The sequence below is a fragment of the Arabidopsis lyrata genome, assembly GCF_000004255.2.
Source record: "Arabidopsis lyrata subsp. lyrata unplaced genomic scaffold ARALYscaffold_3, whole genome shotgun sequence".
NCBI lineage: Eukaryota > Viridiplantae > Streptophyta > Magnoliopsida > Brassicales > Brassicaceae > Arabidopsis > Arabidopsis lyrata.
The window spans coordinates 13101230-13128263 of record NW_003302553.1 but is presented as its reverse complement, the minus strand read 5'-3'; the positions used below and the strand labels follow the sequence as shown (position 1 = coordinate 13128263).

Sequence of the window (27034 nt, the reverse complement as noted above, 5' to 3'; positions counted from 1 at the left end):
TCAATACGAGCAGGAAAACCTCGACCAGTTCGAGACTATGAGGAAGGTTAGCCAAGAACTAAAAGAAATGAAGTCAAAATTCCATCAGGCTACAAGTTCGGAGCCGGATATCAATCGAGTCATTGAAGAAGCTAGGAGAACACCTTTCATCTCGCGAATTGCGAGTTTGAGAATCAAAGATTCCCGGAAGCTCAAGTTGGAACCTTACAGCGGATTGGAGGATCCAAAGAGCTATCTCGCAGCTTTTCTGATCGCTGCTGGAAGAGTCGAATTGGATGAAGCTGATGAGGATGCAGGTTACTGCAAGCTTTTTTCGGAAAATCTATGCGGCCCAGCTTTAATGTGGTTCACCCAATTAGAGCCGGGTTCGATCAGCAATTTCGACGAGCTATCAGCTGTATTCTTAAAGCAATATTCCATCCTTATGGATAAAAGCGTTTCGGATGCCGATCTTTGGAACTTATCACAAGGATCAAATGAATCACTTCGAATTTTCATCACCAAGTTCAAAGGAGTGCTGTCAAAGCTCCCAAGAATCTCACAACAATCAGCTTTATCTGCCTTACGAAAAGGATTGCGACATGATTCAAGATTTAAAGAAGATTTAATACTCCATAAACCAGACACAATTCAGGATGCACTCTTCCGCGCAAACAACTGGATGGAGGTAGAGGACGAAAAAGAAAATTTTGCCAAAAGAAATAAGCAAGAGAAGCCGGCAATCACCGTCCCTACCAAGAAGTTTGAACCCAGGGAAAACAAAAGACCAAAGAAATTTGGGTCGCAACCCTTCAACAGTACCGTCGGAAAGCAATTCCAAGGGAAAGGAAGATCAAACACTTGGGTCCGTGATGAAAGTTTATATTGCGACATTCATAAAGTAACCGGACATTTAACCAAGGATTGTAGCGTTCTTAAAAGGTACCTCGCAGAGCTTTGGGCCAGTGGAGATCTTTCCAAATTCAATATAAAAGATTTTGTGAAGGAATACCACGAAGCAAAGGAAAGTTCCAAAGATCAAAATTCCAAAAGACCAAGGTTAACCAACGAGGAAGAACCAAGGAATTCTAAGGGTAAGATCAATGTTATTCTAGGAGGTTCCAAATTTTGCGGAGATTTGATAAGTTCCATCAAGAAACATAGACGAAATGTCCTACTCAAAGCAAGCTTAAGCGAAGAAGTCGATTTTCAAGGTGCATCAATATCATTTAATGAAGAAGAAACGCGGTACCTCGAAAGACCTCATGATGATGCTCTAGTCATTACCCTTGACGTTGCCAACTTCGAAGTATCAAGGATCCTTATAGATACAGGCAGTTCGGTCGATTTGATATTTTTAAGTACTTTAGAAAGAATGGGAATTAGTCGGGCAGACATAGTGGGGCCTCCGTCTCCATTAGTGGCATTCACAAGTGAGTCAGCTATGTCTCTCGGGACAATCAAGCTACCGGTCCTTGCCAAAAAGGTATCGAAGATCGTGGACTTCGTTGTCTTCGATAAGCCCGCAGCTTACAACATCATCCTCGGGACTCCCTGGATTTATCAAATGAAAGCAGTCCCCTCTACATATCATCAATGTATCAAATTTCCAACATCAAGAGGAGTGGAAACAATTCGGGGAGATCAAGAAGCTTCACGGACGTGTTATCTAGCTAGCCACCGTATGAAGATTCAATAGCAATTAACGAAGCCCGCAAAAGAGGGACTAAGAACAAAATTTCCTAGCGGGCAGAAGAAAGACGATGTAGTAATCGAAGTGGTGTTGGAAGAAGACAAGCCGGACCGGAAAATTCGAATTGGGGCAACTTTGACTGGCCAAATAAAAGAAGCTTTGATCGAACTCTTAAGGAAAAACAAAACATCGTTTGCGTGGTCAGCAGCGGACATGCCTGGCATAAATCCAAGTATAATTTGTCATGAACTAAACGTGGATCCAAGCTTCAAACCGGTGAAACAAAAAAGAAGAAAGCTTGGAGTGGAGCGAGCAAAAATAGTAAATGACGAAGTGGATAAACTTTTGAAGATAGGGTCCATAAGAGAAGTGCAATATCCGGAATGGGTAGCAAACACTGTCGTTGTCAAGAAGAAGAATGAGATAGGGTTTGCATCGACTTCACAGACCTCAATAAAGCATGTCCCAAAGACAGTTTCCCGCTCCCACATATAGATCGACTTGTAGATTCCACCGCTGGGAACGAGCTGTTAACATTTATGGACGCCTTCTCGGGTTATAATCAAATAATGATGAACCCCGAAGACCAAGAAAAAACGTCATTTATCACTGATAGAGGTATCTATTGTTACAAGGTAATGCCTTTTGGTTTGAAAAATGCAGGAGCAACTTATCAACGGTTGGTTAACAAAATGTTCCATAATCATCTCGGGAAAACAATGGAAGTCTACATAGATGATATGTTGGTTAAATCGTTAAAGAAAGAGGATCACGTTAAGCATTTAGAGGAATGTTTTGATATTCTCAATAAATATCAAATGAAGCTGAACCCGGCGAAGTGCACATTTGGAGTCCCATCCGGAGAATTTCTTGGCTATATCGTGACAGAAAGAGGGATTGAAGCCAATCCAAATCAAATTAACGTCTTTCTAAACATGCCATCTCCCAGAAACTTCAAAGAAGTACAACGGTTGACTGGGCGGATTGCGGCTTTGAATCGTTTTATCTCGAGATCAACAGATAAGTCGTTACCTTTCTACCAAATTCTAAAAGGGAACAAAGGATTCCTTTGGGATGAGAAGTGTGAAGAAGCTTTTGGGCAGCTTAAGGCATACTTAACCACTCCACCTATATTGTCCAAACCAGAAGTGGATGAAAAACTTTATTTATACGTGTCGGTTTCAAACCACGCGGTTAGTGGAGTCTTGGTTCGGGAAGACCGCGGGGAGCAGAAACCAATTTACTACGTGAGCAAGTCAATGACGGATCCAGAAACCAGATACACAATGATGGAAAAACTTGCACTCGCGGTGGTGACTTCGGCTCGGAAGCTGCGCCCATATTTTCAATCCCATCCGGTTGAAGTATTAACCAACCAACCACTCCAAAAAATACTTCATAGTCCAAGTCAGTCCGGACGTTTGGCGAAATGGGCGGTGGAATTAAGCGAGTACGATATAGAATTCAAAAGCCGGATCAGTATGAAGGCTCAGGTTTTAGCAGACTTCTTGACCGAGCTACCAATACCTGGAACGATAGAGGAACCGGAGAACCAAACTTGGAAATTACATGTAGATGGGTCTTCAACAAAGCAAGGATCCGAAGTGGGAATCAAGTTGGAGTCTCCAACATCAGAAATTTTAGAACAGTCATTCCGATTGTTATTCAATGCATCCAATAATGAGGCAGAATATGAAGCCCTGATTGCAGGACTTCGATTGGCACAAGGAGTTGGGGCTAAGGAAATAGTGGCTTATTGTGATTCGCAATTAGCAGTTAACCAGTTTAATGGAGACTATGAAGCCAAAGACTCAAGAATGGAAGCGTACCTCGAAGTGGTGAAGGATCTATCTAAAAATTTCTCGAAATTCGAATTAATCCGCATACCTCGGGGAGAGAATACAACTGCGGATGCACTTGCCGCATTGGCGTCAACATCAGATCCTGAGTTGAAAAGAGTTATTCCAGTGGAATGCATTTCGGAGCGAAGCGTTCAAGACAACAAAGAAACCCTCGTCGTTACAAGGTCTCGAGCAGCGGCACGTGACCGTGGCGAACCAGAGATCGAACCGCCACCCAACAAACGGAGGAAGTCAAAGGGATCAAATACATCTAACAAGGAACCCGTTGTCTTAGCTGAAGATGTGATTCCAGAAACGATATTAGAAACCGAGCCGTTAATCGAGGAGGATGTTCTTGAACCAAACGAACATCCCGAGCCAGAGCCACGAGTATTTCACAAGGTTGACCAAATTCCGGCTAAAGACTGGGGGGCTGACTGGAGGGAGCCAATAAAGCACTACATCATGACAGATGAGCTCCCAAAGAATAAGTGGCAGGCCAGGAAAATGAAAATCGTTAGCGCGAAATTTTGTCTATCAAAGGATGCGTTATATAGACGAGGTGTCAGTGACCCTTACCTATTATGCATTTTTGGGCCCGAAGTCAAAATCGTCATGAGCGAAGTGCATGAAGGATTATGTGGGAGTCATTCATCAGGAAGAGCTATGGCTTTTAAAGTTAAAAGAATGGGATACTATTGGCCCACTATGATCACGGATTGTGTTAAATTTGCCCAAAAATGTAAGCGCTGCCAACTCCATGCACCATTGATCCATCAACCTTCGGAGTTATTCTCTTCTATCTCCGCCCCGTACCCGTTTATGAGGTGGTCAATGGACATCATTGGACCATTGCACAGATCAACTCGAGGTGTACAATACCTTTTGGTCTTGACGGACTACTTTTCAAAATGGATTGAAGCTGAGGCATATGTTAGCATCAAGAATTCGGCGGTAAAGACTTTCATTTGGAAGAATATTATATGTCGACATGGAGTTCCGTATGAAATAGTCACCGATAACGGGCCACAATTCATTTCACAAGAGTTTGATGCCTTTTGTGCGGACTGGGAATCAAAGTCAGTTACTCGACTCCACGATATCCGCAAGGAAACGGTCAAGCTGAAGCCGCGAACAAGACGATATTGAGCAATCTCAAGAAACGTTTGAATCATCTAAAGGGAGGATGGTACGAAGAACTCCAACCCGTCCTATGGGCCTATCGTACAACCCCTAGGCGACCTACCAGAGAAACTCCATTCTCTTTGGTTTATGGCATGGAGGCGGTAGTACCAGCTAAACTCAACGTGCCCGGACTTCGCCGAACAGAAGCACCGTTAAATGAGGAAGAAAATTCAGCAATGCTTAATGATTCACTAGATACCATAAATGAAAGGCGTGATCAAGCTTTGATTCGGATTCAAAACTACCAGCAGGCAGCAGCCCGATATTACAACTCTAAAGTCAAAAGTAGGCCGTTCTTCGTAAGAGATTATGTGTTAAGGCGCGTCTTCGACAATAAAAAAGAAGAAGGTGCCGGTAAACTTGGTATTAATTGGGAAGGACCTTACATTATTACCGAAGTGGTTCGAAACGGTGTCTACAGATTGAAAGACTTAGAAGACAGGCCAGTCAAGCGACCTTGGAATGTGATCAACCTAAAGAAGTTTTATATTTAAAGCTACATGCATTTTATATGTACATGAACTACGGTGTGGCTTGATCCCGAAATGGGTACGTAGGCAGCTCGGAAACGAGTTCAACTATTAATAAAAATTTGTTTTATTTCTGTATTAAAGGGAAAGGTTCGACTGTGCGAACAAATAAAGGTTCGGCTATGCGAACATACAAGGGATTGGAAATAGAGCGTTTATTCAAACAAAAAAAAAAGGATGGAATGTCCCTCATCGAACACCTCGGGTTATGGAGATCTTGTTGACGAGCAGAACACTTCAACTCCTTGACCAGCAAGGTCGAGGATTGGCATCATGCAGTCCGGAATTCGAGCGAAGTCAGAGATTCCGAGCTCGACCCATTCTCCAGGGTGAGATTCAAGGATGTGAAGATCTCTTGACACCGTAGTAAGCCTGCGTTTCATCCGGTTAATCTTCTTCCGGAGTCTCCTCTTTTCCAACGTAAGCTTCCGATGTTGAAGCGCAAGTGCCTCTATGAACGCCATCGCTGTTCCTTGGTCTCTGATTGGGAGATCCCTGATCAAAGCACATGGAGCTCGGATCTGGGATCTTAAGAAGCCACGAAGTGGAAGAGGCCGCCTATTTGGCTCATTTCGGGCATCTTCGTGTATCATTCCGATCCTGGAGAAGTCGGGCATAGATTCTGAACATCGAAGGTTGAACTCCATACCTGCTAAAATGAAAAAGAGTGGTAAGGAGAAAAGAGAAGTTGAGGCTATAATTTATAAGCGTATCATATTCCTAGCAAGCCGCGGATTCTATCCTAATAATGGAGTGATTCGCGGAGAGATTTATGCCTTTAAACCGATCCTGCATTAAAAGACGCATCTCCGAGAATATTTGAAGAATAAGGAAAATCGCAAATGCTTCCATAAATAAAAAAGGGGCCGAAGCCCATTACGAGTTCAAAATAAGTACAGAAGTTAGAGAACATTTATGGAAGAGGCTCAGGAACAGGCTCCTTCATTGCCGGTTTAACTTTCGAAGTGGACGCCTTGTTCTTGGCATCCACTTCGGGACAATCTCGAACGTGTTTTCGACAGGTGCTGGCCTCCTCCTTGTCTTCTTCTTCGCTGTCAGATGGAACGGCATAGACCGGGGCATTCACGGGACCCGGGACTCCTTTAGCGCGGAGATACATCCGGAGCATCTTCGGGATCTCAGCGACAGAATCAAAGTTCCGCCATTCCCATTGAAAGGGATCACTTTCCAAAGCCCGTATCTTTCTCTCCACCCGAGCGATGCGAGCCTCAAGCGTTTGCCTTTTGAGGCCCAGCCGCTGCCTCTCTTCACACAAGCGACGGTGTTTGTCGGCAACCTAGCATAAAGATGAATGAATAAGATGAAACAAAAAGTTTTTAATCAAAGACGACAGATATAAACCTTGTCAATAAAGTCGCAAGCCTCTTTCTTCTCCTTCGAAGGAAAGTGAAAGACGGCGTGAGTGAAAAGAACGCCGGCCGGTTCAAAGCCGTCGCCGGACAAGAAGAGTGGGCTGCCGGGATCAATGGGGGCTACTTTTTCGTTTTCCATTCTCATAATATTTCTCAAGTAAGATTCTAAAATCGTATTTAAAGAAAGCTTAGAGGTAGGTAAGCCTTCGTTTATAATGATTTAGGTTTGTCTTGGAACCATAAATTCAATAATGGTGGCGTGACCTAGTGGTTGAAACCATTTTTGGAAATTCGAGAAAAAGCAATTATTACATTAAAGACGAGCCGCTTTTCCTACTTTCAAGAAATAAGAAGGGAAAGAGCAACCGTCGCTTTAACTACAAAAGTTTCTAAGGCCCAAGCCCAATAAATTTATCGAGTTGACTAAACCCGAAGTGGGGAACTCGCTTTAAGCCGAGCTCAGTTCTCGCATTCTAAAGAGAAAGGTCTGATCAGCCTAAAAATCTCAAAAGCATAACCACAAGGCCACAAAGGGTTAAAAGCGGACTTTGCAAACCCGCACATAATTTTAACCAAACCCCCTTGGGGTCAAAACCTAGAAAGGTTTAAAAGCCTCCTCAGGCAAATATCTTGTTCAAAAGAAATAATAAAGCCTCCTTAGGCAAAAACAAGTTCGAAATTAAGTTTTAAAATTAATGGGACAATTCCCAATTTAAAGTGGACGCAGCCACTACGGAGTAACAGCCACCTCGGACTCCGGCTCGACAGTTGGAGTTTCATTCGCCTCCTTGGCTGGTGCTTGGTCAGATGGAGCTCTTGATCCGCCCTCCACAGTACAACCATCCTCCGGGGTGACCTCCGATGTCACAAGAACTTCGGGTGGGATGACATCTTCCGTCTCACTTGGGCCTGGGAAGGACGGTTCCAGTCAGTTTTAAAAAACATAAAGTGAGGAAAAGGTAGTAAGAGTCAGGAGCCAAGCGTTACCTGCCCAATCTAGACCCGATTCACTTATAGGAGGCGATTCAGTGAAGAATTCCTCGAAGTCATGCGGGTTGAAGGTCGAAGTAGGAAGAGCTGCCAAGCGACTCCGCTTTTCAGAAAGATTAGCCGATAGTTCGGTCCTCTCTTGTACCTCGGAGAAATCTGTTTCATGGATTTGATCCAACAAAATCAGATTGCTCTCATGCTCCTTGATGTCTGACTCCAGATCTGACCTAGCTTTCTCGGTTTGAATGAAGCGGATGGCTCCTTGGATCAACTCCATCCCACGTCCCTTAACCTCCTTTCTGGCCTTCGATGCCGACTTCGCCAGCTCAGAGTCACGCAATTTGGCGATCGCCTTGTACTTCGCGTTAAGCTCAATAAGTTGGTTGTTCAGGGAATCAGCGGTTGATTCGGATTCGTGAAGCCTACCCTGAACACCAGAAAGCTCATCCTGGAGTTTGAAATTCTGGTCGTACTGGTCCTGCAGCTCCCCTTTTATCTTTGCCAGCTCGGATGTTAGATTGTCGACCTTGTCCTCCAGATCGTGCTTGGAGCCGGTAGAAGAGCTTAGTTCAGCCTCAAGAGCAGAAAGTTTTTTCTTCCACGCGTCAATCTCCTTTTCCCGACCAAGGACCAGCCCCTCATAATGTTCAATCATGTCATTAAGTTCACCGTTAGCCTACCATTATGCACGAAATCGGGATGGTGAGTCATTTCGATGAACGGCAGCATAATCGGAAAATTAAAGCGGAACTAACCCGGGATGAATGATGAGCATGAAGCAAATAGCGTTCACGAATCGCAGGGCACCACTTGTCGAAGTCTGGCAAGATCAAACCCGATCGGGTCTTGAAGCATCGGAAAACGCTGCCTTCCTTCTCCATAGTTGCGAAGGAAGAAGAGTTGTAAAAATCGGAATCTGAATAGAGACAAAAACTTTTAAGACTGTATGAATCACCAAACCTGAAAGCGATTTGACTTGAGGGACAAGAGCAGGCTTTAACCTCGAGGAAGCATCTCGAGATTCAGAATCTCCCTTTTTTGGAGATGCGCTCCGGGCAGTCTTTTCACTGTCAGGCTGGGAAGAGGAAGACATATCAACCGGTCGTGGAGGACCCATTGGTTCAGTAGGAGGGGATGATCGAGGTGAACGGTCAGTCCGGGCCCTTGACTTTTCCCTCCGCGGGGAAGAATCACTAGGAGAGGACTTGTCTCTCTTCCGACAAACCAAGTTCTTAAGTGGTTCGTTACTAAAATCATCTCAGGGAGGACGAGGTGAATCACGGCGAGGAGATCGGTCCCTCCGAGGAGAACGTGAGTCACGACGATCGCGACGAGGAGTTAATCTGAAAGAAGCGACGGATCTGGCTCCTTCGGTGCTGCCATCATCAACCAGCAGGGTCCTATTGTAGTCCTTCTTGTCTATAGAAGTCGCGAGAAACTTTTTCTTCTCCTCGCAAGCCTCAGCCATCGGCTTGGAAAGCACCTTACGCTTGGCCGCAAGGGCCCGAGATGACATCCCCTGAGTTGAGGGAGGAGGCGGAAGTTGGTGAAGTTGACCCGGTGGACTCATCCTGAGTCTGTGGTTTGCTTCTAGGAATCGTTCAAGAGTGAAAGAATTCCAAAGGGTTTCCCCTTCGAGAATTATTTTGAAGAATTCGATGAACTCTTCAGATGGGAGAGTGGAAGCGACGAAAGCTGCGAAATGAAACAACGGTTTTAGTCAATAAAGATAATAAAACAACCGGAAAAGATATATGCGACCTAATCTCTACCAGGCTTCGCAGACCACTTTGATGGGAGTAAATCTGCAAGATTTCCAATCGAAGCGGGAGTTTTCTTAATCAGAAACCAAGGATGGTGCCAATTTTCATCCTTGTTCGGAAGGTGCGAGATGATGTTTCTATTAGCGTTCGGATACGCTGAAAAATATCCCGTCTTCTTCGATGAACTTCTTACGCTTAGAAGCTCATTTAATTCAGTGACTCCGATAACATATCCGGCCTCCGCCGCGATTGTTATAATTCCGAGAATAGTTCGAAGAAGATTGGGAGTTAGTTGAGGAAGAGCAATTTCAAGAGCCGTTAGGTATCGAACTAGGGCTTCGGGAAGGGGAAAGGTCAGCCCGCAACCTTTAAAATAGATCTCATATACACAGAAATAGCCGTCGCGGTGGCTTTCTGGGGACTCTGTGGGATCGGCTATCTGCGCCTCCGCCATAATTCCCGGTGGAATTCGGCAGAGCTCCCTCAATCGTTCGAGAGATTGAAGGGTGCAGGTGGTTCTGTAGTGCGGACCAGCAATATCATTAGGGCGGGTGCACTCGTCATTACTAGAACGCCTTTCATCGAAAGACGGAGACTTGGGTCTATCGGAATCAGAAGTCATTGGGAGGAATGAAAAATTCAAGTTTCGGCAAAGAGAAAATCGGCGAAGAAAGAGAAGAGAGGAGTTTCGATTAAAGCGTAAAAGTAGAAAATGATGATGAAAAGAAGTTACCTTACACAAGCTAAATGATGGAACCGCCTCGGAAGTTGTGTGGGGAGTGGGAAGGTTTTTTCCCGTTTTAATAGTAATTAATCAATATACGGTCATAATGATGACAGATGTCACTCGGTTAAAAAATGGCTAGTGCCGAAATTAAAGGAGTGATGAGATTTTCGGCGGGAAATCAGAAAGATTCTCGAGCGCAATCTTTGGTCACTTGAGCATTTAAAGTCCTCCGAATTGGAATAGCACTTCGAAGAACTTGGGGGGCTAATTGTTGGTGTCGGATCCCGCACCAGAGGTCCGAGACCAACCAAAGATTGCCACGTAGTCAAGATAATGGCCCATAAAGGATAAAGCCCATTGGACCCGTGAGCCGAAGGAACGGTCGAAGTGGTTATCACCACTTCGAGAATCCGAAGTGACTGCTCTTCGACATGAGTTCGGTGTAGAAGACACGGGTAAGTCGGTTCAAGGACACTTGGGCCAAAAGGCGAGGCCCATGAAGATCAGAGTCAACTCAAATTCAAACATTGAGCATTATAGTCAAAGAATCAAAACGGACACATTTAAGAGGGAATAATTGTACTTAATTATTCATTTTAATGTCGATTCTCTATGTATAAATATAAAGGCCAATGGCCATGTAAAGGGGACCTTTTCTTGGAAGGAATAAATACTATAGCAATTTTTGTAGCAGTTCATAAGCTTTTTACATTCTTATTTTTTGTCCCTCAAGAATAATCTTCCCTATTAACAAAAATACTTGAGTGTGTGAATCCGACATCCACATTTATAACTTGTAAAACCTTATATAAAACTTGTAAAACCTTATAAAATAGCTTGTAATAGCTTATAATATCTTATAAATACCTTATAAATACGTTGTAAAACCTTTTAAAATACATTGTAAAACCTTATAAATACCCTGTAAAAAACCTTTAAAATACCTTGTAAATTTTTCCCGCCAAAAATTTAGCACCAAAAAAATTGCGGAATCACTTTTCCCGCAAAAAAAAATTTTTGGCGGAAAAAATTTTTAGGGAAAAATTTTACAAGGTATTTTAAAGGTTTTACAAGTTTTTACAAAATCAAATTTGTAATTTTGATGTGTGCACATTCTCATGTTTTCCTTATATATTTGTGATATCTTTTATTAAAAAAAGAGTAATTTAGTCATTTTGTACATAAAGGGGTATTTTTTAAAAATGGACAGCCTAAGAGGGCATTTTTGAAAAGGGGTATTGAAAAATGGGCATTTTTGTGAGTCTCCCAAAAAATTAAGACATTTAATTTTTGGGAAAACTATGACATATACTGATATACCACATTTTTCAAATTCTTTTCAAATCTACCACTTTTCCCTTCACCTTTCTAAATCTACCATATTTGCCAAACAAAAAAACTAATTTACCCTCAAATCTATTTTTATTACTTTATACTATTATATCATTTTTATTTTTTTGTCTTCTTTTTATTTCTTCTTTTCTCTTTCTTTCTCTCTCTAAATATATTACCTCTCTCTTCCTTCATCTTCATTGAATCCGACCATTAAAATAATTTCCAAAAAGGCAAAATGACGATCTGAACTTGTTCCCGATCTACTATTACTTATTCGATTGGAACTTGTCGCTGATCTAATTCTATTATTCATTCAATCTGAACTTGTCCCCGATATAATTCTATTACTCATTCGATCTAAACTTGTTCCCAATAATAGTATTAATGTTTTGAAGAAAAGTGAAAACTAACTCATGTAAATATTTGGGGGATATGCCATGTGGAAAGAGTAATATAATTAGATTGTGGACAAGTTCTATTACTCTTTATATAATCTTTTTAAAATTCAACACTTTGTTAAATTCGAGGACAACAGGATATGATGGTTGTCCCTCGCCATATGGTGTGCTTTTACCAGTTAGAAATCTGGACTTACTTTTGGAAGACATCATTCACTATATTTCATAATTATTGTCCATGGTAAATGTAAACTGCATCTAATGCAACACTTTTGTCCTCTGTCCTTCTGATACAAAATTGTCATTTTTTTATTTACTTTTTAGGGGTAAAATCATCAATAAAATACCACAAAAAAGTGAATTCAATTGTAGTAGATTTGAAATTTTTTTTCTCAAAAGTGGTAGATAAGACAATATTCTCTAATTTTTGCATAGAAAATATAAAATAAAAAAATATTCTTAAAATATCACTTAAATGATACTGAGGGAGTATTATATATACAAGTATACAACAATCAATTGCGAGTCATTTGGTTTCTTGCAGCACACGTGTGTCAAACAAATTGGGAGCTGGCAATCCTCAAGTTGCTAGGGTTTCCGTAATGGCAGGGCTTTGTCTCTGGATAGTAGAATCAACTTTCTTTAGCACACTTCTCTTCACCTGCCGAAACATCGTAGGCTACGCATTCAGCAACAGCAAAGAAGTTGTTGACTATGTGGCTGACATATCATATTTGCTCTGTCTCTCCTTCATCCTAGACGGATTTACCGCAGTTCTAAATGGGGTTGCTAGGGGATGTGGGTGGCAACACATTGGAGCTTTGATCAGCGTTGTGGCTTATTATCTCGTAGGAGCTCCTGTTGGAGTTTACTTAGCTTTCAGTCTTGAGTGGAACGGAAAAGGACTTTGGTGCGGTGTTATGGTTGGATCCGCGGTGCAAGCCACTATATTGGCTTTCGTCACAGCGTCCATAAATTGGAAGGAACAGGTTAGAGCTTGTTACACTTGTACATTATGTTTTTTATGAATAATCTGAAGTAGTTGGAATCTATGATTTGCAGGCTGAGAAGGCAAGGAAGAGAATAGTCTCAACTGAAAATGGATTGGCTTAAAGAAAATTAATGTTATTTTGATGGGTTACAATTTTTTTTAGTTCCAGGTTTTAGAAAATATTTAAAATTTTTCCTAAGTTGAAATTTTCTTATAATTAGAACAGAATTCGAATTGCACATGCTGGAAAACGATTAATTTGTTTTTTTATTCAATTTTTGGTATCCCAATGTAATAGTTACAACTTACAAGTGAATAAAATCTTCATTGATATTAGTTCCAAACGGGAATAATCTAGGCCTGAGAGTTCGGTGAAATCGGGTTATTCGGGTCGGGTTATTCGGTTTTGGGAAAATTCAGTTTTTGAAAAATCTTCCCGAATTGAACCAAAATTAAATTCGGTTCGGATCAATCGGTACTCGGGTTATTCAGTTCGGTTATAAGGTTTAAAATAATTCCGAATTAAATTGATTTTTTTTCCTGTGTCGGTTTATTTTAACCGAATTACAAAAAATATATGAATAATGGGCTAAAAAAAACAAAGCCCAAACCCATAATAATCATTTAAATGCATTAAAAAAATTACAAACCCAATTAAAATTAACAAATTTACAGCCCAACCCATTAAAAATTAGGGTTTTCGACACATTTGTTGACAGTGACGAAGCATCGACGGGCGGAGACGGCTGATCTCTCCAACTGCAAAAAAATATATCACCGACGAGATCTATTAGATATCATAACTGTAACCACATGCAATCAATCATCTAAATTGAGAAAGTTAGAAAAATAAAAGTATAAAAATTGAAATTCCGAAGAAGATTAGTAAGATCTAGAGAGTCACCCGTAAATCCGTAAATCCAGCTGAGATTTTTAGTGATATGGAAGAGCTTAGCGAACAAACAACAAAGAATCACACGAATAAACGATTAAAGAGAAAAAAAAAAGAAGAGAATAATAAAGCATGTAGAAGATGATGAATTGATGATGAAGAAGAAACGTTATACTGATTATGGATTAGGTCGAAGAAGAAGATGAACTCTCTGTTTGAGTTTTGGAAGAGGTAGAGCCGCAGAGGCAGATCCAAAGAAGAAAATGAAACTAGGGGTTATTGGTTCATGGATTGATAAAGAATTAGAAATCCAAAGAAAAATCATTTGTTATTCGATCATTGATTTTAAAATCCTAATTAAAATCATGTGTTATTGGTTGTATGATTTATAAATATTAGTTAAAATCCTATGTTATTCTTTTAGTCATTTGTTTTTGGATTTGAGAATCCAAATTATGGGGGTGTTATTGGTTTATTAATTTGTAAATCCATATAGAATTTGAGAATTTCTTTTAATTATGAAATCAAGATATATGGATTTTGAAATAACATGTGTTTACCCATAGATTTGAATCCTTCTATTTTTCTCTTTCAATTCCATTCAAATCCATTTAAAACATAATTTGGATTCTCAAATCCAAAAACAAATGACTAAACAAATAACATAGGATTTTAACTAGTATTTATAAATCATAGAACCAATAACACATGATTTTAATTAAGATTTTAAAATCAATGATTATATTTTAATCAATTATTTTAAAATCAATAACACTTGACTCGGCTAAGCTTTTCAATGTGTTGTTGACATGTTGTTGAGAAATTTTGAAACTCTGGTGTATTCAAAATCACGAAATAATGAATGCGAATTATTGATTTTAAATCGCAATTTCAGAGATTAATTGAATTTGGTTAATTGAATAGAATTTTATAGTTTAGGTGGAATTAGGAAGAAGAAGAAAAAATATAGGGTGAATTGGGTAGATGTCGAAAGTACAGGGTGATCCTAGTTGAGCGCATATATTACAGGTTGATTGCTGCAGGCAGCCCATGATTGAATAACAAATGATTTTTGTTTGGATTTCTAATTCTTTATAAATCCATGAACCAATAACCCCTCCTATGTTTTAAATGGATTTGTATGGAATTGAAAGAGAAAAATAGAAAGATTCAAATTCATCGGTAAACACATGTTATTTCAAAATTCATATATATTGATTTCATAATTAATAGATATTTCCAAATCCTTTATGGATTTACAAATTAATAAACCAATAACATCCTAAATTAGGGTTAATGACTCATTAGCCTTATATATGGCTGAAGATTCTCGGTTTAGATAAAACAGATTGGCCCGAATATTGAACCGACCCGAACCGACGTCCGATTCCTCAAATTAATTTTGCCAAAGGGTTTGGAGTTCTCTTTTCGGTCTACGCCGATAACTGTAATTGTTGGTTTGATCGGTTAATTCCGAACTCACATGCCTAGAATAATCCCTTGTGCAGCGAACATGGCGGGCCCTGAAGGTAGCCACATGAAATAATTGTTCGGAGAACCTATTTTATGATTTTTTTTTTTAATATGTAAGTACATAGTATATTTAAATAAATGTAGTTAGAAAAAAGTAAAAAACTAATTTCTTTAATGTGAATTCTGCATTTTATTAATTATAATAATTAAATTAATATAAAAATTATATAATAATATTAAAAATTAAAAATATAATTATATTATAAGACTTCTATTTTATTTTGTATTTGGTCCGAATTTTTTCACGACCGGCCCTGGCGGTAAAACGCTTCTGGACCCAAAAAAACACCGTGGCTTGACTTTAATGATGTGAGTGTCATACATTATCCCAATAAATCCACTATAAATGACATGTATGGTTGATTCCTCTTGGATTTTTTACGGAATCGTTATGTAGTTTTTGTGTCTTAGGCAGGTTACTCAACCAGATTAACACAGTATTATATACTTTAAAACGCACAAAAAAAAAATACAGTGATGAATGGTCGAACTCTCTTTTTTCTTTTTCTTTTTTTTCTTTTTTTTTGGACAAATACAGTGATGAATGGTCGAACTCTCTTAAGAAAACAAAAATGTATCTTGATCCTTAAGAAAAAAGAAAAGAAAAATACAGTTATTATGGTCAAAAACATAATAACTACATTTAAGATCTTTAAGAGTCATCACATATGTTTCTTGACGTATCCTACCAAAAAAAAATATGTTTCTTGACGTAAATCAGTAAATATATATAAATGAAAAATACTAATAGAAGATTCAAAATTCCACATAGTCCACTAATGTTATGTCATTTTTAATTAGTATAGTATTAGTTTTATAATATATATTGGATATGCTGACCACTAGCTAGTAGGCTTAGTGGTCAAAACGGAAAACGAAAAACGAATTTGCTACTTCACTATTTGTTAAAACAGTTTTTTTTTTATTAATATAAATTTTTAAAACATTTATTGTCTTTTGTTTAATATCTGATGATTGGAACTTGATTCCCAAATAGTTTTCGAGTTGCCTTTGTTGAGTCATAGATCATCGGAACGTTTACCAGCTAACACACGGCCACAATAAACAAATTCATCCCTAATCTACGATGGCAGGACTCGACTTTTTACCAGCTAACATGTAGAATTTTGATAAGCTTTGCATCCATTAATTTGTAAGAAAGTGCACTTTCTAAAATCGAACCTCAAACTTATTAGTATAGAACATTTTAAACTGTTGACCACTAAAGTAGATCCTATCAAGAATATCTATACAGGATGACAAAATTTTTTTTTTTTTTTTTTAGTCAAAGGGGAATTCATTAGATTACGATTGAGGGAAATACAAAGGGTTTACACCAAAAACAGACTTAGCAAGGAGGTCTGCTCGGTGATTGTTTTCACGATTGATAAAAGAAAAACTAAATTGCGAAAAGCTAGAAGATAGAGATAGGATATCGTGGAGTATCCCATGGAGCTCAATTGGATGAGCTCCTCTATTGATTGCTTTGATTAGCATCTGCGAATCTGAAGCAAAAGAGACTTTTGTGAATTCAAGGTCCAAAGCGTGTTGGATTGCGAGGAGAAGGGCGTTTGCTTCCGCCATCACGGGGGGTTCCAATGTTCTTGGCCGTAGATCTGCCCTGGAACTCTTTCTTCCCCAAGTGATCGATCAATAACCATCCAAAACCCGCTTCGTGTGACTCAGCTCGCCAGGAGGCATCCGAGAAGACCCGGATTGTCTCGAGATCATACTCAGAAGTCTCAATCGGGACTCTTTGGGTGCGAGTCGGAGATACTGTCTCTCGGCAAGCAGCCATTCTTTGGCGTGAGCAATAGACTGAGAGATTACCTCCGGAGCCGTGGCCTGTCGATTTTCAAAAATCTTCTTATTCCGGGAGGTCCAAATTGTCCATAGGATCCATGGGAAGAGAGGGCCATCACTTATACCCACTGGAGGCAGGCAAATTAGGCGCTTAGAAGTCTCTATTACCGTTCTTAGAGGAGTAGTTAGGTTTACAATGGGAAGATGATGAAACGGGGCAATCTCCCACACCTGTTTAGCAAAGTTGCAGAGGAAAAATAGGTGAGTAATAGTTTCCTCTAGGCCACAGTGGGGGCAAGTCGCATATGTGTTAATGCCTCTAAAAGACAGGTTTTCTCCAATTGGAAGTGCGTTTCTCATCGCTTTCCAGAGGAAGAACTTGATTTTTGGAGCACTTTTAATCTGCCAGATCTCTGCCATCCAATTAAAGTCTTGTTGGTTGCAGGATTGAAGAGTTGTTTCTCTGTTTGACCTGTTTGCTTCATGATATCCAGATTTTGCAGAATAATCTCCCGTCTTTGAAGGTATCCAGGTATAGCGATCTTGAGCACCTAATTTGCTTGGTCGGAGTTCCAGAATTGCCTCTTCAAAGGTTGGAAGAAGTTGATGTATTTTCTCTCTATTCCAGGTACGGGTTTCTGGACAGAGGAGGTGAGAGACCGACTAGTTTTGAGAATGCTGTGCCGGAGGCCACAGGATGACAATTAAGATTCAATAATTAGTTCCTCTCTCAGACCATTTGATATTTACTGTATATGTAGAAAAGACAACTCCATCCTTCACTAGAATTAAACTTTTTATTTTCTAATTCTTTCTGCTTTTTTCTTCCTTTCTTCTTCTCTTCACGATTACATATAGCAAATCACATGTTTAAGAAGGATTATCACACATTTTAAAAAAATTATCTATTATTATCTATTGAATAAAATATATTTTTTTTTACCAAACTTAAACCCTCTAAAACCCAACTATTTTCTAATACATACTCTACGCACATACATTTTTTAGGTACCATTTTTTATTGGTTTACCCTACCATATTATTCAATCATATCACCTCTCAAATATAATCACATTTACATAAAAGTTTGTTTCTCAAACAAACACACATACACTTAATGACATGAATTTTTAACTGAAAAATTACTATGTTATCATAACTCCGGACGTATGTCCGAGTCCGGTTCTAGTAATTCATAAAACCTAATAATTTTTAGTTTACAATTAATATACCTTAGTCACAATATTTATGCTAATTATTTTTTAATGTATTATTAAAATAATTAAATATAGTTTATTTTACTACATTTCAATATATATTAGTTATAAAATAAAATATTGTATATTTTATTACATTCATTTTACAGCTCTAATAAAATATTATTTTTACACATTCATTTTACACCTCTAATAAAAATAAATATGCAATTACTTTAAATTGGGGTCATTATTACTAATGAAAAACATATGACAACGTTGTTACTCTCGAAGTTACAGAGAAGAAGACAACTTTATTTTTCCCTTTGTCATTATAATCAATTGAATTTTAAAAGATTTTACTTTAATTCATGTGCATTATCTTTCCAAAGTAGTAAAAAGTTTCTCACATTTTTTACTACAATTTTTCTCGTTTTCTTTTATGATTCACTCGTCGTCTTCCGACATCTATTTTCTTTTCTCCTTAGATCGTTTCTATTTTCTCCTTCATATCATTCAATACTCAAATTTTTAATAAGTTTCATGATCTTTTTATTAAAGTGAACATCAGAAAAGAAATCCGAGGAGATGTTTGTTATAAGGTGTTTTTTACCATGTTTTGTGCATCTAAAATTGTTTTATAGAAAACAAATCTCATATATGGACTCATTCCTATTAACAAACATAGAAATTCAACGTGAAATTTTGCACTTTATCTTGACCATTTGAAAAATACAAAAATCTCTTTCTACATATATAATTTAACATATATTATGATTTTAGATAGTATTTTTAATGTTTATTTTTATAAAATGTGACACTTACGAACTCATAAAAAATATTCTAATTTTAAAATATATTTATTTTGAAAAACAAAACAAAATCATTTTTATTTCTAGTGAAAAACTCTTCAATCTACCATTACTATATATAGATTTCCAAATAACATTCTCAAATATTATTATTACACAGTTTTATTATTCGATAAGATTATTTTATTTTTATTTGTGATGTTTAGGATAGTTTTTGTTTTATTTCAAATCACCCTTAGATTGTTCAATCGATGTGAATTTCCTAAAAACACTGATTAATATTTAGTTTTTCTTCTTTAGGTATTCACTTTTTTTTTTAGAAAACATTTATAATATAGAAAATTTATTAATTTGACTACTTATATTATATTATAATTATAAATAATAATATGTTCTAAATTCTTCTTATTTTTTAATCGGTACTCAAATTTTAAATGTCTATTTTTCAGAAATGAATTGATTTCTATTTTAAGTAAAAATCTTTAAATTTGGTATTTTTAACTCTTATTTCCTTTTCTCTACTAAATAATGGCAACTCTTAAAAAATAAATTTTGTACCATTAAAATATATGATAAGTTTCTTTTTCGTATCTCTAACTATTTTAAAATATTTACTCATTATATGTTAAAATATAATGATCTAATTTATATATATTTAATCTCTATTCAAAAATTTCATATTTTAAGTTGTATACTTATTTTTTTCGTTTTTCATAATATTTCATTTAATTTTTGTCAATTATTGTTTTTATTTACTGTGTGAATTAGTTTAGTTTTAATGTTTTTGTTTTAATAAATAAATATGTGGAACCTACAAAAAAAAAATTATGATGACATGGATGCTGATGTGGACACCTTAGATGGAGAGAAACTCTCCCATTATATATATAGAAAGTTGTATACTTATTTTTTTCGTTTTTCATAATATTTCATTTAATTTTTGTCAATTATTGTTTTTATTTACTGTGTGAATTAGTTTAGTTTTAATGTTTTTGTTTTAATAAATAAATATGTGGAACCCACAAAAAAAAAAATTATGATGACATGGATGCTGATGTGAACACCTTAGATGGAGAGAAACTCTCCCATTATATATATAGATTGTCTTCTACGGTAAGAAAGTCTCTAGAAAAATCATATACTATTTGTATAGAAAAACAGAATAAAACAGATATATAGGGTCCGAATGGAGAAAGCGGTTCAAGCGGATCAAGCAGAACAAATGCGGATCAAGCGGATCTGGCGGTACAAGAGCGTATCAAGCGGATCTAGCAGATCAAACGTTTTAAAATATATGTGTGAATGGTAAAAACGGATTACAATTGGAACGGAACAAATTTTTAAATGATAAAAAAATGATTTAGAAAAAAAGTATTAAATAAATTATTTTACAAAATATATAGTATATTACTATAAAGCATCCTAAGTTTTATATTGCTTTATTATTAATACAAAATCATTATTTAATTTATTATATACAAAATAATAACATGACATGTAAATATTACAAAAGTAATTAAATTTTCTAATATATTATTTCATATTTTAGATAAAAGGTAATAACTTAAAATGTTAAAATATTGAAAACAAATAATTTTTCTATATATATATATATTACTCAAAATTTTGGATTATTTAAAATACTACAAAAATATACATAATAAATATGAGATGAAAATATAAAGTAATGAATCTCGGTCGAGAATATATATATATAATAAATTATTTGGTTAACTGATTGGATTTGGATAATTTTCACAAATAATATTAAATTAATAAAATAATAATAAATAAAACAGATGAACCGTTAGTGAACTTAGAACTGCTCTATAATAGATGCAGTTCTACGAAACGCATTTTATTACAGTAAAAACTGTGAATGGGAGATATGAAAGTGGACGACCATGTCCCGTACTAGATCCGTCTTTTATACGTCCCCCATTCAAAGCCATAAAAAACCAAGTCTATTAATAATTAAACAACATACATACGTGTGTATATAGAGGAAATAAAAGTACAATAATATACATATATATAAGTGGAAATTAAGAAGGTATATATAATGCAACAAAAAAACACTTGAACCAAATCAGCAAACCAAATTCAAATTATAAATAAAACATATATAATCAAAATACTAGTCTATTAATAACCGGGACAAGCGTCAATAGATGATATCTGATCAAACACTTGTCTCATGGTTGACACGGTATTATAAGAGTAGAAACGTCTTGGCTGATCGATGTTAGATTCATGATTACCATTGTATAATGATGTACGTTAGTATCACATTTTTCAAGTAATTTAAAATGGTTTAAAATTTAATTTTATAAACTTAAGAAATATAAAGTGAACACCTGGTTATGGGAAAAGCTACAAAATCTACCACTTATTCCCAATTTCTTTCAAAATCTACCACATTCCTTCCCCTTTTTCAACTCATACCACATTTTGATATAGAGTTGCCATTTTGCCCTCCTTTTTTATCTTCTGTTTTTATCTTTCCTCCCTAATTATATCCCATCCCTATTTATCTCTCCTCCCTATTTATCTTCCCTACAACATTAGCTTCTCTATTTATCTCTCTCTCCCTCGAAACACGTGCACTTTAACCAAGAAACATTATATCTCCTGAGACTAAACAATTAACTTTCGTTTTTGTCTCCAGATCTTGTCTCCGATTAGAAATTCTCTGTTGCGTCTAGATCTTGTCCCCGATTTCATCATCTTGCTCTATTATCATGAATTTCACATCTTGTCCACCAATTGTTCTCATTTAAGGGTTTCGAATTTTATTTAGATTTTTCACCATCTATTTTGGTACACAGATTAGTTGAGCATTATTGTCTTCACCTACCCTGATTATTGATTTTTTTTTTCTTCTATTGCAAAATTACAAAAAGATCCAGTTGTCCCCGAGTACTATAACTCATTCTATTACTCATTCGATATGAACTTGTCCCCGATCTAATTCTATTACTCATTCGATCTGAACTTGTCCCCGATCTAATTCTATTACCCATTCGATCTGAACTTGTCCTCGATCTATATCTATTACCCATTCGATCTGAATTTGTCCCCGATCTAATTCTCTTACTCATTCGATCTGAACTTGTCCCCGATATAACATATTCGATCTGATTCTCTTACTCATTCGATCTAAACTTGTCTCCGATCTAATTCTATTACCCATTCCATCTGAATTCGATATGAACTTGTCCCCGATCTAATTCTATTACTCATTCGATATGAACTTGTCCCCGATCTAATTCTATTACCCATTCGATCTGAACTTGTCCTCGATCTAATTATATCACCCATTCGATCTGAATTTGTCCATGATCTAATTATATTACTCATTAGATCTGAATTTGTCTCTGATATAACATACTCCCTCTGTTTCACAAAGAGTGTCGTTTTAGAGTTTTGCACACAGATTAAGAAAACATTAAATTTTTTGTTTTTTCTAAACAAAAACATCATTACCTATATACTTAAACACAATCTGCCCAATAGTAAAACAATCTGCAGAATACTAATAGTCATAAAACATAAAAAAATCATTAAATTTTGCATTGAAAACCTAAAACAACACTCTTTGTGAAACAATAATAAAACCTTAAAACGACACTCTTTGTGAAACGGAGGGAGTATTATTTAAATAACCGTGCAGCATTTATTGCAGACCTGCTCCTTCTTTGGAAGCGCCAGACAATACTGTCTCTGTCGCTGACACAGACTTTGTCCCTGACACAGACTCTGTCCCAATCAGGGGTATTTTGGTCCAGCATTCCACATGTGCTATTGAAATATGGTAGATTTTGAAAGCTAGATTGTGGTAGATTTTCAATGCCAGTTGTTAAAATGTGGTAGATTTTGCAATATTCCCTTCGTTATACTCTGAACTTGACATCAGAAAGTAATTTTCCACAAACTTTACATGTTTTAACGTTTAGCACTGCATATTTTTATATTGATATATATAGAAGTTGAACAAAAATTATGTTACTAAATTCAAAAATTAAGTTTTGAAGTTTGAACATAGAGGTGAAGATATTAAGAAAAAGAAAAAGAGAATAAAAGGCGTAAAGGGAAACAACTTTTTCTATCAGGGAGAACTTTTTCTATCCGATCTTCAATTCTAAATTTCAAAGTTGTTGAGATAGATAGTGTTTGCTTTGTTATTGCAAAGTCCTTTGCATGTGCTTTTTTTTTTTTTTTACCGTGGGATCCCAAAGGCTTCCTAGGCCCAAAGACTAATCCACGAGGCTTTGCATTCGGGTACACTTTACTCCATCGTTAAGGGAGCGGCTAGGTGGCTAACCCGAATCGAACCCAGGAAGGGGAACTCACAGCCATGAGCCCTTTACCAACTGGACCAACGTGGGTTGGTTTTTGCATATGCTTTTATTTGCCGAGATGGAATTGTTTTTTTTTTAATCATGCAAGTCAAGGCTAATTTATTTGGAACTTATATATATGTTTCAAACGTTTTATTTAACATACTCAAAATTTGTAAAATGTTTGCTGAAAGATGATTTATTAATATGAGATCAATTTTATTTTTAGTCATGACATCTTTTTGGTGGATTTCTAAAAATCAACAAAATTAGATATAAATTTTGTGAAAATAGTTTTTTTTTTTCTTAAATATAAATTTTTAAAACAGTTATTTTCTTTTGTTTAAACTTTGATGATTAGAACTTGATTTCCAAGTAGTTTTCGAGTTGCCTTTGTTGAGTCATCGATCATTGGAGCGTGATCCCCAAGTGTATTATCATGTATTTCAAAATTATGATATTGGACGAGTACTGTTGAGTGTTGACCACGACGTCCACCATTCGTATTTCAAATTGACCGAATTGTAGTTCTTTTTGCTGGTGTTAGGTTATTGCCGGGTGAGTTCCGAAAAGAGATATATCGAAAAACTATTATTAATAATTAATGATACAAAATAACTCTTAGATACTTAAATATGTCACATGTTTTGAAATTATTAGAATAATTTTCATACCCGTAATACCATTTTTTAGGGATGAAAGAATAAAAGAATTTATAAAATGCTCTTATTTATTTAATCCTCCAAGAAAAAAATTGGAGTTATTTATGAAATACTAGCCATTATTTATTCTTCACTTATACGTACGAGTACAAAAGAACCCCATTAAGATCGTGTCAGGCAACCGAAGTTGTTAGAAGATTTTGTCATTTGCAAAGAACATGATGTATGTTCACCTTAAAAAAAGAAACTATTTTTTTCCTCACACTTATTAAAGAGAAACTATACAACGTCATTGCTGAAACCTTTGATGTATAAACTTTCGTAATACTTTATACTTTAACATTTAGACTTAATAATATACTTTAAATCTTCGTGGAAAATATAGAATTCTACTGGTCGAGCTAAGAGTCATGTAATTTGAATATTCTTTTCCAACAATTTCCAAAAAGAAAAGTCTACGTTGACATTGACATTGGTTTCGTCGTCTGTCTAGTGTCTATAAAAGATGGAAGAATGTCATCATAAATTATAGACAAGGCTTTCAACACAACAACAATAACAAAAAATAAGTAAAAAAAAAATATATTAACAAATAAAACTCTAGAAAGACGACAATGGAAGAGCCATTTCTTCCGGAAGATGAGCAGCTAGTCCCCTGTAAAGCCACATGGCAAAATGGTCAGCTCAACGTCGAGCTGAAGAAAGTGAGCCGCTTGGCCGCTCCTATGGCCACCGTGACCATTGCTCAGTACTTATTGCCTGTCATCTCAGTCATGGTCGCCGGTCACAACGGCGAGCTCCAGCTGTCCGGTGTCGCTCTTGCCACATCCTTCACAAACGTCTCCGGTTTCAGCATTATGGTAATTATGTTATGACTACTCTCTCCTCTTTAAGTTTAAAATCAAGATTTTACCAAAAAAAAAAAAGTTTAAAATCAAGTTGACTCTCAAATCTTGATAACACTTCAATATGTTCTTTGTGCAGTATGGGTTAGTGGGTGCACTAGAAACACTTTGTGGCCAAGCTTATGGAGCCAAACAATACGAAAAACTCGGAACCTATACATATTCTGCAATTGCCTCTAACATCCCTATTTGTGTCCTCATATCAATTCTCTGGATTTACATCGAAAAGCTCTTAATCTCTCTCGGTCAAGACCCTGATATCTCCAGAGTCGCTGGCTCATACGCCTTTTGGCTCATACCGGCTTTGTTTGCTCATGCGATTGTCATACCACTGACCCGGTTTCTGCTAGCACAAGGGTTGGTTCTTCCACTGCTCTACTCAGCCCTGACCACCCTTTTGTTCCACATGGCGGTTTGCTGGACTTTGGTTTCCGCGCTTGGTCTGGGAAGCAATGGTGCTGCCCTGGCTATTAGTGTGTCTTTCTGGTTTTACGCTGTGATTCTCTCATGTTATGTGAGATCCTCCAGCTCTTGTGAGAAGACTCGCGGATTTGTATCCGGAGATATCGTGTCTTCTGTGAAGCAGTTCTTCCATTACGGAGTCCCATCAGCCGCAATGCTTTGGTAAGTCATTTTTTAAGTTTCCTGTTGGTCAAGTTACACACACCAATGCGTCTTCTTATCTCGCTTGCATTTTCTCGGTTTTCCTTTAATAGCCTAGAATGGTGGTTATTTGAGCTACTCATACTCTGTTCAGGTCTTCTCCCGAACCCAAAACTCGAGACCTCTGTTCTTTCTATTTGGTAAGTATCAATATCATATACAAGGACTTCCTTTTATCTTTGTTATTTAATTTACTTAACTAACGAATCTTATTTCTTTCATGCAAGTCTTACAACAGCAACTTTGCACTATGTGATTCCAGTTGGAGTCGCAGCGGCTGTTAGGTATGATCTCCACTTTTTAACCAAACATATTCAGCATTTTCTTCCTAAACAATATTAGTCATTTGGTTTCTTGCAGCACACGCGTGTCAAACAAATTGGGAGCTGGGAATCCTCAAGTTGCTAGGGTTTCTGTATTGGCAGGGCTTTGTCTCTGGCTGGTAGAGTCAGCTTTCTTTAGCACACTTCTCTTCACGTGCAGGAACATCATAGGCTACGCATTCAGCAACAGCAAAGAAGTTGTGGACTATGTGGCTGACCTAACTCCTTTGCTCTGTCTCTCCTTTGTTCTCGACGGATTTACCGCAGTTCTTAATGGGGTTGCTAGGGGCAGTGGTTGGCAGCACATTGGAGCTTTGAACAATGTGTTAGCTTATTATATCGTAGGAGCTCCGGTTGGAGTTTACTTAGCTTTCAGTCGTGAGTTTAACGGAAAAGGACTTTGGTGTGGTGTTGTGGTTGGATCCGCTGTGCAAGCCATTATACTGTCTTTCGTCACATGTTCCATAAATTGGAAGGAACAGGTTAGAGCTTGTTACACTTGTACATTCTATTTTATTGAAAGCTCTGAAGTAACTGGAATCTATGATTTGCAGGCTGAGAAGGCTAGGAAGAGAATAATCTCAACTGAAAATGAATTGGCTTAAAGAAAGGGTGTTTTAGAGCATACCTTGTTAAAAAAAAGGGTGCAAAATTTTGTTAACGTCATACATAAAACCTCTATAAATTAATACTCGATAAATTAAGGTTCCGAGTCGTCGGGATAATGTAATATTTAACCCAATTCGATAAAATAATAATATAGATTTTTTTAAAAAAATCCTATGTAAATATATGTTCCCATCAATATCATAAATTAAAATTTTATAAACATATCAAAATATATTTACATATATATAAGAAAATTTAGTGAAATATGACACAAGTATTGTTTGTTTTTCTTAAATTTGCATTCATTCTTGGTAGAGTTCATTTCTAGTACTTCTACGATATCGAAAACTTTTAATGTTGTTTTCTAGACATAATAATTGTGTTTTTACTTGTAAGTGGTTCTAGAAGGATATTGATTATAACGGAAAATCTTTTTTTTAAAACATATAACAGTTTTAAGAAATTACAAAGTTAGGCAAATGTCTCTATGA

General features: G+C 36.8%; 2 protein-coding genes, 2 long non-coding RNA genes and 1 pseudogene across 4 annotated transcripts; 3 read left to right on the top strand and 2 right to left on the bottom strand.

Moving 5' to 3' along the window:
* Nucleotides 1–7331: 7331 nt before the first annotated feature.
* LOC110229704 lies at nt 7332–9976 on the bottom strand (annotated as a pseudogene).
* A 2375-nt stretch (nt 9977–12351) lies between these two features.
* On the top strand, nt 12352–13141 carry LOC9319694 (protein DETOXIFICATION 2). Its single transcript, XM_002885688.2, has 2 exons — nt 12352–12803; nt 12877–13141. The coding sequence occupies exons 1-2, from the start codon at nt 12417–12419 to the stop codon at nt 12925–12927; spliced, it is 438 nt and encodes a 145-aa protein (XP_002885734.1). The 5' UTR covers nt 12352–12416; the 3' UTR covers nt 12928–13141.
* Nucleotides 13142–13310: 169 nt separating this feature from the next.
* LOC110230435 lies at nt 13311–14020 on the bottom strand. Its single transcript, XR_002333540.1, has 2 exons — nt 13710–14020; nt 13311–13564 (listed from the first exon to the last, which is right to left on the bottom strand). It is a non-coding gene; the product is annotated as an uncharacterized LOC110230435 (long non-coding RNA).
* A 2233-nt stretch (nt 14021–16253) lies between these two features.
* On the top strand, nt 16254–17843 carry LOC110230520. The gene is made up of 2 exons (XR_002333631.1): nt 16254–17565; nt 17662–17843. It is a non-coding gene; the product is annotated as an uncharacterized LOC110230520 (long non-coding RNA).
* A 6602-nt stretch (nt 17844–24445) lies between these two features.
* LOC9321799 (protein DETOXIFICATION 4) lies at nt 24446–26690 on the top strand. Its single transcript, XM_002885687.2, has 6 exons — nt 24446–24903; nt 25028–25572; nt 25665–25751; nt 25839–25895; nt 25972–26416; nt 26489–26690. Exons 1-6 carry the CDS (start codon nt 24658–24660, stop codon nt 26537–26539), a joined length of 1431 nt encoding a protein of 476 aa, XP_002885733.1. The 5' UTR covers nt 24446–24657; the 3' UTR covers nt 26540–26690.
* The last annotated feature ends 344 nt before the right edge of the window (nt 26691–27034 follow it).